Genomic DNA, 12,146 nt, shown 5'->3' with positions numbered 1-12,146 from the left:
AGCGCGCCGTGCAACAAAACTAGCGCGCCGGGCAACAAAACTAGCGCGCTGTGCAGCAAAAACTAGCGCGCCGTGCAGCAAAACTAGCGCGCCGTGCAACAAAACTAGCGCGCCGCCCCACCGCGTCGTTTGCGAGCCGGCACGGATGAGTTGCTGAGCGTCGGCGCAGCGCGGGCTCTTACCGGCTGTGAGCAATCGGTGTGCCGTAGTTGCACGCCGCGCCCGCAGACCGTGGCGGCGTGCCCGTGCGGTGCCTGGCGGCGAAGGCACAGCGCCGCCACGCAAAAGCGCAGGAGCAGCGGCAGCAACAGCGTCAGGTGCTGCTGATGCTGATGATGCTGATGATGATGCTGATGATGATGCTGCTTGGGGTTCCTTTTCACGTTCATCATCGGTGGTGCGTCGCGGGTGTCGTCAACGGTGCGTGAACGCGGCGCGCGCGCCCAGAAGCCCTGCGGAATCATTTCACGAGATCGGAGAGGGAGGGGGGTGGGTGGGTTTGGGCGCGGAAGCCAGGGTTTGTTTGTTGTTGTTTGTTGTTTGTTGATGTTTGTTTGTTGTTGTTTGTTGTTGTTGGTTTGTTGATGTTTGTTTGTTGTTGTTTGTTTGTTGATGTTTGTTGTTGTTTTGTTGATGTTTGTTTGTTGTTGTTTTGTTGATGTTTGTTTGTTGTTGTTTGTTGTTGTTTTGTTTGTTGATGTTTGTTTGTTGTTGTTTATTGTTGGTTTGTTGATGTCTGTTTGTTGTTGTTTGTTTGTTGATGTTTGTTTGTTGTTGTTTGTTTGTTGATGTTTGTTGATGTTTTTTGTTTGTTGTTGATGTTTTTTTTGTTGATGTTTGTTTGTTGATGTTTGTTTGTTGTTGTTTGTTTGTTGTTGTTTGTTTGTTGATGTTTGTTTGTTGATGTTTGTTTGTTGTTGTTTGTTTGTTGATGTTTGTTTGTTGATGTTTGTTTGTTGATGTTTGTGTTGTCAGCACAGGACCCACGCGAGTTACAGTCGAGCCCTCGGCTTGCTTCAAGTCACCTCCTGATATTTACAAAAGATGTTGTCGGATCTTATGTTTTAGGAGTATAAATGCTGTCAAAACGTATAATTGGCACTTAAGAACAGGCTTGTATGTCAACTTAGATTAGATTTGTTGTGATAGGCGCATTGATACCTTTTGTGAATTGCACTTTTTGAGAAATAATCAGCGATTGACTGTATCAAAAGATTGCATTGCCGAATTACTTACGTGCCATGCATCTCCATTTAAACTGCACACCATATCAACAGCTGTTTCCCTGTGTTCTTCTGTTGCTCAAACACTGCGGTCTACACGGCTGGTGCAACGATACACTATCAGTACACGTTGGAGTAGCAGTTATTAGCTACTTCCGATTAAGTGCTTTGATTCGATGACACCCATCACAAACGCTGAGACTTAATGGAGCCCCAATCATAACACAGAGGTTACGGCTGACGTGAAAATCGAGCAGACCATGTCCTGTGAGAGTGGGCAGAGTGTCTCTGGTTACGAAACCCAATCAATGTCAATATGTTGAGCCAGCACCCATAAGATCTCGAGTTCAAACGCTTGGGTTGTCTCCAGGGCACGTGAAGAGGGTTACTCATTGTGTCGCAGGTTTGACGAGATATACCAGGGCAGTTTACACCGTGCGTTTAAAGTGCCACCGCAGATTTAGATTTGCTCAGACTTTCAAGATATACATTTTCGGGGACATGATCCGATATGCATTTTCACCTCGTTGTGATTAATACGGCGTAATTGTCCCATCGTAACTTTGCAACTGCATTTTCAATTTTTCTTGTATTGTGTTTGTGCTTTGCTTTACTTCCAGTACATTAAACTGCACTTCGCTCGACGTAGGTCTTCTATTCATTGCAACTTTACAATCTATACCACACTTATGCAGAAAATTATTAAACTACTTAAACGCATACATGTAGGACTGCTATGCTGTCAAAAGCTCTATAAATAGTTTTACAGAGTACCAATTTTATGGATGTATAGCCATTCATGTAGAGCTGTATTCAGTGTGCCTTTGTTACTGTATAAATATATTTTCAGGAAGCAAAATATTCACGCAAATGTGAATGAGCAGCAATGATAATCATGACAGAACGATATTCAGCAAAATGTGTGATACGATTTATTGCGGGTACAATATTCCCCCGTTATTCACGGACTTTCTGTCTGCGATTTTGGCTGTCCGCGACTCTACACGAGAGAAAGTGACGAGAGAGAGAATGTGATGTAGATAAAAAGATGAGATAAAAATAGGAGATAAAATAATGAGAGATGAAGTGATTCTATGAAGTGATGTGTTAATATGATAATGTTCACGTATTTAATAGCTTCTTCATGTATTTATTTAAGGGAATTCATTAAAAAAAGATAGGTTTTCGTAGGCCAATATCATTATCTGCGAAATTTGCTATTCACGAGCATCTGCAGAACTTGCCCCTCGCGAATAATGAGGGGAATACTGTATTATAATGTGCAGGATATTGTAGCACCGTCTTACCACGGTAATCGTGATAATTGGACCAGCATAGCGACAGGAATTCTAGAAAGATTTTATGGAGGCCTGGGGCAAAATGCCAAGATGGGGCCCCTCCTCTGCCCTTTCTCAGGCCCCCCCTGTGATGCCCTCTTGGATCAAAGGCCCAACACAAAATGGCCCACCTGACCTCTCGCTGGCTCCGCATGGTACATCAACAACAGAGTTGGGGGTGGATCGGCACATTTGGCTGATCGCAGAGCTGATGCTGTTGACAGGGCTGGGGCAAGCATTACTGAGAAAGTAACTGAAAACTAAATTAGTGATCCAGCATGATGTCTCACTCAGCTGTCAGTCAGAGTTTCAGCGAAGGAATAGAGATTTGTCTTTTTAAATGACACCGGGGCAAATATATAAAAGATTATGTATAAAAAGAGATATCTGCATAGCATGAAGACAGCGAGCTGTCTGAATCATCTTAAATAAAAGACGATGAGTGGCGTTGCGTGCTAGCAATTTTATTAAGCACAGGATAGCGGTGACATTTCACAGCCAACTCTTTCATCATTAGACCTCCTTTGCCAGTACCAAAATGTCATTGGGTTTTTCCCCTTTTTTCTGGCAACAAAATTGAAACCAATCAGTTTCAAGGACAATGCATATATTATCATAGTATGTTTTTTGTTTGCATTTTGACTGCAGGTATTGTGGTTAATGCAGACATGAATCCTAGTAAAAAGGTTCCAGTTTTGTTGCCAGAAAAAAGGGGAAAAACCCTATTATTATAAGCCAACTCTTTGTTACTCGGAGCAGTTTGCAACCTCATGGCAGCTCAATGCGGGCGGTTTATCTCCATGAATGGAATCATAAAACCACCAAATAGAACTCCCACGAGTGGCGGATATACCAATGATGTTTGTATGATTGTGAATTTGCAGTGACTGTGCTTGTCACTGTATGGTGCCGGGGCTTGCGAAGCCACGGCCGGTAATGTGTTGTCATTACGGGCAGCCCGGGTTACGGGATGTAGTACCACCAGCCTAGCGGGGTTTGGATGAGCGCTGGTCAGCGTGGGGGCACCGCGAGCAGTGTGCGGTGCGGGCTCCCGGTGAGGGAGCGAGAGGACGTGTCAGCCAGCCAGCACAGGGCTACCTTGGGGCACGATACGCTGGTTGACCTGCTGTCACGTGACCGGACGATATTGGAGGGGGGCCACCGGGTGGACGTGGGCCGTGGGGCGGTCACGTGGTCCAAAGGAGCTCTCGGGAACCTTCGAGAAGGAGCTCGAGAGGCCTGGAGGGTGGGCGGAGTGAAGGGCGGAGCCAGCCCCAGCCCGGGGGGCATATAAGGAGGGCCCCGTGAGGAGCTCGGGGTTCTTCGTGTGTCGGTGTGAAGAAGATCCACGTCGGGGAGAAGAAGCCTCTAGCCACGTGGTCTGGGACCCAGCTCGTGGTCTGGACCGGGATAGCGAACCGTGTCTATCTCTGCCGTAGCGTGCTTAGATGGGCATTCGAGACCCGAGTGTAGATCGTGTTGTGTTAATGTGGAATAAATAGTGTTGCTCCCAAAATAACGTCTGTGACTCAGTTGGACTCACTACAAATTGATCATGTAATAGATAGGCAAAGGTGCATCCTTACAATTTCTTGTTTACACCATGGCTGGCAGAAGGGCCTCAACAGCAGGGGGCTCTGGAAAGGCCCTGTAGAGGGTAATTTGGCCTACTCTTCCACGCCGGTAAAACATCTTGGAAGAGGTGGGAAAACCGACTTATACCCCACCGCACGCGACCCATACCGATCGACGATCCCAATTATAATGCCGGGTGGACAGAGACGGGGACAACTAAAAACGACTTTCCCATTGCTTAGACTGCCACTCCGAGAGATCGAACCTTCGACCTCTGGATCGCGAGTCCAGCTTGATAAGGGCCACGCCGCGGCGGCATCCCCCATGCAACGGGGAATTAGCGAAAGTCGCGCACTTGTCTCGGTATTGGGCGAGCGAGATCAGTGCTCTCCACGATGGATTCGCTGGCTTGGCAAACACACGTGGCATCGCTCTCTCACCACTTAGCCCCCGTGCCGGAATCGGCTTCTGAATTCTCACCACCGGCCACGCTATTTACGTTAGGAATGACCAAATTGCTCGTAAACTTAGACGCCAAAATTCCACGTGGCACATTTGCACTTGACGTTGAACAAAGGTGTGACGTTCGGGCCGTGACGCCGCCACGCAAGGTGTAGTAGGCCTTCTCGTTTCGAACAACGCCGTTTCCAATCTTTAATGTCCTCTGCGAAGCAGATGGCGTGCGCGGTGACGCGTTTGTTTTTTTGACAGCGAATGCACCACAAGCGAGTGGAGTTCCTCAATTTCCAATTACAGCAGGAGCCACTAGGCACACGGAAACCGTCCCACCGGGTGGCTGCGGGTGGGGAGGTGTCCCAGGAGGAGCACCGCAAGCCGAGCTTTGGCTGTCTCCGAGTGCACCGCGGACAAACGTTCGTCTCGTGCACGCGTGGCCACCACGGAGGCGAGATGTTAACTACTTCGCCTGCTCTACAGGAAGTCGAGGGTTTGATTCCGACCCTGACGCCTGCTGTGTATTTGGAGTTTGCGTTTCTCTCTCTCTCTCTGTCTCTCCATGGGCGTGTGAATTTTTCTCCGGGTCCTCTGGTTTTCCCCTCCACGTTTCGAATCAGCATCGCGCATCCAGAGTATCTGGCTGCTGCTATAAATGTCCACATGAGAAGCCACTTCGTTGAGATGCCACTTGTGGCCAGGTAGCTTCTGAAAAAAATGGCTCTGTAGGTCAGTGGGCCTCACCTGGTAAAATAAAAAAAAAGTTTCTAGTTTAGACTTGATTTGAAGCTTTCGTAAAGTCACGTATAAATAAGAAATAATAAAATAACCGACCGTCTGTGTTGCTTTATATGGTTTCCAAAATTTTGCTAAACCCTGTTTGTCTGATATGCTTCTCTCTCTGTGTCCCCTGTTGTATCTGTGTTAGTTCCCCCTACTTGGGTGTCTGTATATACATCTGGGGTTATGTGTTTCCCCTCTCTCTTAAATTTAGCTCTTCTGTACCTGATGATGGCTGCTTGTGTTGCAACCGAAACGTCGTACGCTATTATGTTATTTTATTATTTCTTATTTATACGTGACTTTACCGAAAAAAACAAAGAGTAGTTTCTAGTTTATTTCCCCGCACGCTCCGGTTTCTCCGGTTTCCTCCTCCAACTCCTCCATATAACTTCACCCACCCAGGGCAAGGTATTTGGTGTAAGATTCCGAGTGGGTCAACCGTCACAATAGAGACTCGGCGAGGCTTTGCACGGCGACTCCCACCATCGAACAAAGACGGTGGTCACCGAATCGCGCGCTTTCAGAAGCACTTCTGCGGCCGTCTGGAACGCTCTTCCTTCCGATATTAGCAAGCTACTGGAGCTATGCACTTTTAAAACTAGATTGAAAACTCATTCCTTTATAACTGCTTTTTGTGTTTAGTTTGTTGTCCTTCCCCCGAACCTTTGATTAGCACGGTTGGCAATGCACGGAGCGAAAGAAGTTCAACATGCATACGGGTACGTACAATATATGGCTTCAAAGCATTTGTGTGACGCCTTCACGGGGAGTTAATACATGAGCTATACATATAATCCATAAATAATGCAGTCTGCTCGAAAGCTATACAAGCTGTAAAGAGCCTGTGCACATGCTGAAAGAGAAACCAACTGCGTGTGGCTCGCAGGATGGCCCCATGTTGAGGATTAGGTGCAATCACAGTACAGTACTAAGAAGGGTAAAGGTGCAGTATTGAAATTCCTGGCTAACACCACTGCTGGTCAAAAGGCCTGCACACTAGAGGGAGCTCCAGACAGCTCTTACTAGAGAGTATTTCTCCTACTCTTACACGCTGGCCAGACACCTCTGATTGGCACGGTTGGCTATGTATGCTGGGATATAGTTCAGACCTACGTACCCGACACCAAATATGTGGCCTGGTGACTGATTAAGTGTGGTGAACCCATTTCGACTGCTGGGTGGAGAGAAAGATGGAGGGATTTAATAAACATCCCCAATCGTTATCTTTGGTTATTTCAGTAAAGTCACCACGTAGAATGAGAATAAAATAATAAAAAAGCACAATAAAATTCTCACGACGTTTCGGCCACAACGCAAGCGGCCGTCTTTAGGTGAAAGGAACAGACCTGTCGGGACGACAGAGCTTCAATGAACGATGTTAAGATTCGTAGCGACTTTTAAGCTGGCACCTTGACAAAGGGGTTTACATATCAAATAGCTGAGGGATTAGCTTGTGACTGGTTACAGGAATGGCTATGTTAAAGTCAAAACCTACACATCCACAGAGGCAACTAGTAATTTAGCATTGAAATAGCTAAGGGATTTGCTTGTGACTGGTCACAGGAATGGCTATGTTAAAGTCAGAACCTACACATCAACAGAGGCAACTAGTAATTTAGCATTGAAATAGCTAAGGGATTAGCTTGTGACTGGTCACAGGAATGGCTATGTTAAAGTCAAAACCTACACATTCACAGAGGCAACTAGTTGTCTCCACGACTGCGCCCTGGAGGTGGAACTGTCCATCTGTGGATTGCAAGTCTAGCATGGCAACCATTACACCACGGTAGTATATTCATCGGTGAAAATATATTAATGACTTCAGTCTTTTCAGACTGAACGGGGCAAAAACAGAATGTTTGCACACACGCAAATATATGCGAGCCTTGTGCACTTATCGGGGCAATTGTCAGCAAGTGTCTATTAAAGGCGCAAGACGATGTAATTCCTTCCAGAACGCAAACGATGATCAGACTTTGCAGTGGATGAATTCGTACAGCCACAGTGTAATCGCGTCGTCACAGGGGATTCAGCCGTCGAGGGGAATTTTCTTTACAATTCATGCACACTCTCAAGTGCTCATGCAGCAGCAGCAGCAACAGCAACGATGTGTCTCGTCTTATTTAATAAACGGCAAGAGACGCATGTGTATGTGGACGTCATGGAGCGTGCTGTTTTGTTTTATCCATCTAGAATGAAAGAAACACGCTAGCTTCACTGTAATATGTTGCAAAAAAAACACAATCTGCACTTTTAATCAGAAGCTAGGGGCAGTGACACGGTGGTTAACACACTGCGTTGTAAATGATGCAAAGTGGGCTTGATTACAGGCCCCTGGCTAACGCCAGTTACGAAGTGATATCTGAGCTGGTCCTGAGCCTTCTCACTTCTCGAACCTGAACTGGCCAGCATTGGTCAAGTGTGCTCAGTGAACCTCCATGGCCAACACAAGTGCGAGGAGGCATTGATGCAATAGTGGGTTGATGAAGGGCTAACGTATTATTACTCGCTTTTTTGCCCGTCCAAGGACGGGTGTATATTGCAGCAAATCTGAAATATTCAATAGAAAAATTGTTCAACTCATGATTATTCTTTGGGTCTTTGGGTAAAGTCGCGTAGATAGGTTCAAAGAAAATAGCAAAAAAGCAACAAAAGAATGCGACGTTTCGATCGCAACGCAAGCGTTCGTCATCAGGGAGAAAAAGGAGGGGGAAAGCTGCTGAGGCAGGCTGTTTTAAAAGTCTAAAATGGGTGTAGCCCAAGGGTCATACACGAAGTGGGCGGGGCTAGTTATGTTAATGTGAGAAATTAGCATAATGTTAATGTAAGATCGGAGGGAGACATCCACGACGAGGGCAACGTCCACAACGAGGTGATTATGTTAATGTGAGAGATTAGCATGTTAACGTGAGAGATTAGCATGTTAATGTGAGATATTAGCATGTTAATGTGAAAGATCAACATGTTAATGTGAGAGATTAGCGTGTTAATGTGAGAGATTAGCGTGTTAATGTGAGAGATTAGCATGTTAACGTGAGAGATTAGCATGTTAATGTGAGAGATTAGATGTTAATGTGAGAGATTAGCATGTTAACGTGAGAGATTAGCATGTTAATGTGAGAGATTAGCATGTTAACGTGAGAGATTAGATGTTAATGTGAGAGATGAACGTGTTAATGTGACAGATTAGCGTGTTAATGTGAGAGATTAGCGTGTTAATGTGAGATATTAGTATGTTAATGTGAGATATTAGCGTGTTAATGTGAGAGATTAGCATGTTAATAACATACATTAACATGCTAATCTGTCACATTAACATGCTAATTTCTTACATTAACATGCTAATCTCTCACATTAACATGCTAATCTCTCACATTAACATGCTAATCTCTCATATCAACATGCTAAAAGAGATTAGCATGTTAATAACACACATTAACATGCTAATCTTTCACATTAACACGCTAATTTCTTACATTAACATGCTAATCTCTCACATTAACATGCTAATCTCTCATATCAACATGCTAATCTCTCACATTAACACGATAATCTCTCACATTAACATGCTACTCTCTCACATTAACACGCTAATCTCTCACAATAACACACTAATCTCTCACATTAACATGCTAATCTCTCACATTAACATGCTAATCTCTCACATTAACACGCTAATCTCTCACATTAACATGCTAATCTCTCACATTAACACGCTAATCTCTCAAATTAACACGCTAATCTCTCACATTAACACGCTAATCTCTCACATTAACACGCTAATCTCTCACATTAACATGCTAATCTCTCACGTTAACACGCTAATCTCTCACATTAACACGCTAATCTCTCACATTAACATGCTAATTTCCTACATTAACATCACTAGCCCTGCGATCGAAACGTCGTACTTTTTTGTTATTTTGTTATCTTAAAACTTTCGTGACTGCAGGAATTCATCTTCTTGGTTCTTGCGGTAAAGTCGCATGGGAAATAAAAATAATAAAATAAACTTTAAATAATGAAGACCGCTTGTGTTGTGATCGAAACGTCGTGCGTTCGTTTGCTTTTATTATTTTCAATGTATTCGTTTTATTTTTTATTTTTTTATATTTTTTATCTACGTGACTTCACCGAAAGAACCAAGAATATTTTCTGTAATTTTTTGTTATTTTCTTTGAACCAATCTACGTGACTTTACCGAAAGACCCAAAGAATATGAATTCTTGCAGTCACGAAAGCTTTAAGTCAAGATTCAGCTCATGATTATTAATGGTGGGGGGTTTCCCCATGTGGAGTGACGTCACCCGCTAATTGTTACTGGGGAGGGGTGCAGTATGTTGAGTGACCTCAACCCCTCATGGTTATTGTGGAGGGGTGCGGCATGTCGAGTGACGTCACCCGCTCATGATTATTAATGAGGGGAGGGGCATGTGGAGTGCGCGACCTTCTTGTGTGAATATTAATGAGGGGGGTGGGGGGGTGGGGGCTCTTTTGCAGTGACGTCACGCACGGATGTGGCACTGTGCTGCGTGGATTTATTTTTTTACCGTCACTTTCTGTCAAGAAACGTCGTCATATTTGAAGCGACTTTGCATAATAAATTATTTAATTCATCTCGACCTTTGCGTTCGTGTAAAAATCCACCCACTCATGAATATTACTGAGGGGGGGGGGGCACATGTGGAGTGACCTCACGTGCGGGGCTGAGAGAGATTTCTGATTGATTATCGTGGGTAATTATTGAATCAGATCGATTTCAACAATTATTTCCGAATTGTGTATTTTATTTATTCATATTGCATTTGAAATATATTACTTCTATTCATTACCAAATTTTTATATACATAACTTATTTACAGAACAAAATAAAATAGCAAGTTTGTCATATGAAATCACATACTCTGGAATTGGTAATGTAAAAAGTACATTAACTAATCTTGTGTCCATCTGGACATTTGTGAAAAAAGAGATTCATAGCTCATCGGATTTCTCTATGATAAATTCAGATTCTGACTAAATATTCTGATTCTAAAACATAACATCCATATATATAAAAGGCAAAGTTGTGATTATGTGTGTCTGTTCAAAATGTTTAGCGTACTTCCTGACATGCAACAAACTGGTAATTTGCCATGTGGGTACTTTACAGACTGTACACCATGCAAAAATGATAAAATTACACTTTTTTTTTAGGTGGGGAGCTCAATAATGCATATTTTTTGCGCGGCAAGTGAGCTGTGACGTCAAATCTGTCATGTGACTCGAGCATGTGGAAGCGTAACGCATTGCAGTGTAGTGGTTAGCGCGCTGTGTGTGTGTAATCTGTGTGTGTAATCTGTGTGTGTGTAATCTGTGTGTGTGGAAGCGTAACGCATTGTAGTGTAGTGGTTAGCGCGCCGCCCTACGAACCCGGCGACCCGAGCTCGATTCCCGCTCACGGCCACCACCGGTGACGATAATTTCAACCGGTCCTGGGCCTCCCCTAGGTCGACTCAGCCTCAAACGAGTAACTTGTGGTGTGAACATCGCCACTGGGGAGACAAAGGCGGCCGGGTGTGGTGAACCCAAGTCCCGGGCGAAGCCGGGTAGCACAGCTAGTAATTGAATAAATTAATGGACATCAGAACATGTTGCCACAAAAACAGGCTGACGTATTATTCATAACGAAATGTATATATATTGTTTGCAGGACACACTAAACAAATTTCATATTACCCGGTACTCACATTTGGATTGGCTACGTACGGCGCGAAAGAACTTCAACGTACATACGTACATGAACAGCAAAACGAATACGCAGTTACTTCCACTGTAACAGCGATAACCCACAGACCCCGTGTCAATCGACGGCTCAGATCGTCCGATTCACAGAGCGGTGCTCCCACCCCACGCAGAGCAAACACGGTTGTTACTCACTTTCAACAAAGTCCCATGAGTCCTGGGCCAAACGTGCGTAACATCGCCTCCTGTAAATGTAGTCGGGATTCATATATATAGATAATAAGTTAACATAAGTGCCGACAGATGCTCGCACGGTAAGGTTTTAACAAAGCATCACCGTGCCTACATCCTCGTGTTGCGAAGGCAAAGAAAGGCGTGCAAGTCAAAGTGTTAGACGGAACACAAACAACACCGATTGCCAGACAACCCACTCTTACCTGGCGGGTGGCGTCACTGTGGTTAATGATTACCGAAGGCGGACTGCTTTCGTCGACCTGAGTTCGGGCTGATGTTTGCACAATCACAAATATGAATCTGATATTGACAAGATGATTTCATAACGCATGCAAGCCTTCCAAGCTGTTCAAACATTGCTCTCATGCATTCACACGTGCACATTTCTGAGTACCTGGTATACATGTTGACAATGTCGACAAACGTAACCAAAGGCTATAACCGTGGTGCCTTAAACCATGTGTACGCCACATCGTATTAACAGCCAGGACTTTTAGGCCACAAATACATTGCTTATAATTTGTGGTTTTCCTACTCTAGAACGTAGCACACATTCCACACATTTGTCAACATAACGGACTATTATATTAGAAATATATCCATATAATCAATGCCGACAGTGGCTGGCACTGAACTGAACTGATTTGAAAAGCCTGGCACCTGCCATGAAATGGAATTTATACCACTGTCTCAGTGCCTTAAAGTGTGGCGAGCCCTCTACCACGTGCTGGTTTGAACAATATACACTTGGACTTTTTAATGAATCCCATCTACTGCATGTAAAACAAAAATCACGAAACAACCAAACTCATCTAAT

The 12,146-nt window shown here is 44.4% G+C and overlaps 1 protein-coding gene across 1 annotated transcript in view; it reads right to left on the bottom strand.

Annotated features, from left to right (window-relative positions):
• The window catches only part of LOC116947608 (interleukin-17 receptor A-like), a 37,891-nt gene extending 26,128 nt beyond the window's left edge, over positions 1-11,763 (bottom strand). The window contains exons 1-2 of the mRNA XM_032963553.2: positions 11,291-11,763; positions 183-452 (exon numbers count right to left, since the gene is read on the bottom strand). Coding sequence (XP_032819444.1) covers positions 183-392 — 210 coding nt within the window. The 5' untranslated portion in view covers positions 393-452; positions 11,291-11,763. The remainder of the gene's footprint in view (positions 1-182; positions 453-11,290) is intronic.
• Positions 11,764-12,146: the final 383 nt, after the last annotated feature.

This window comes from Petromyzon marinus, chromosome 30 (assembly GCF_048934315.1).
Source record: "Petromyzon marinus isolate PM22_M1 ecotype Great Lakes invasive population chromosome 30, UKy_Petmar_22M1.pri1.0, whole genome shotgun sequence".
NCBI classification, from domain to species: domain Eukaryota; kingdom Metazoa; phylum Chordata; class Hyperoartia; order Petromyzontiformes; family Petromyzontidae; genus Petromyzon; species Petromyzon marinus.
The sequence above is the reverse complement of the archived record's forward strand: the minus strand, read 5'-3'. Positions and strand labels throughout refer to the sequence as shown.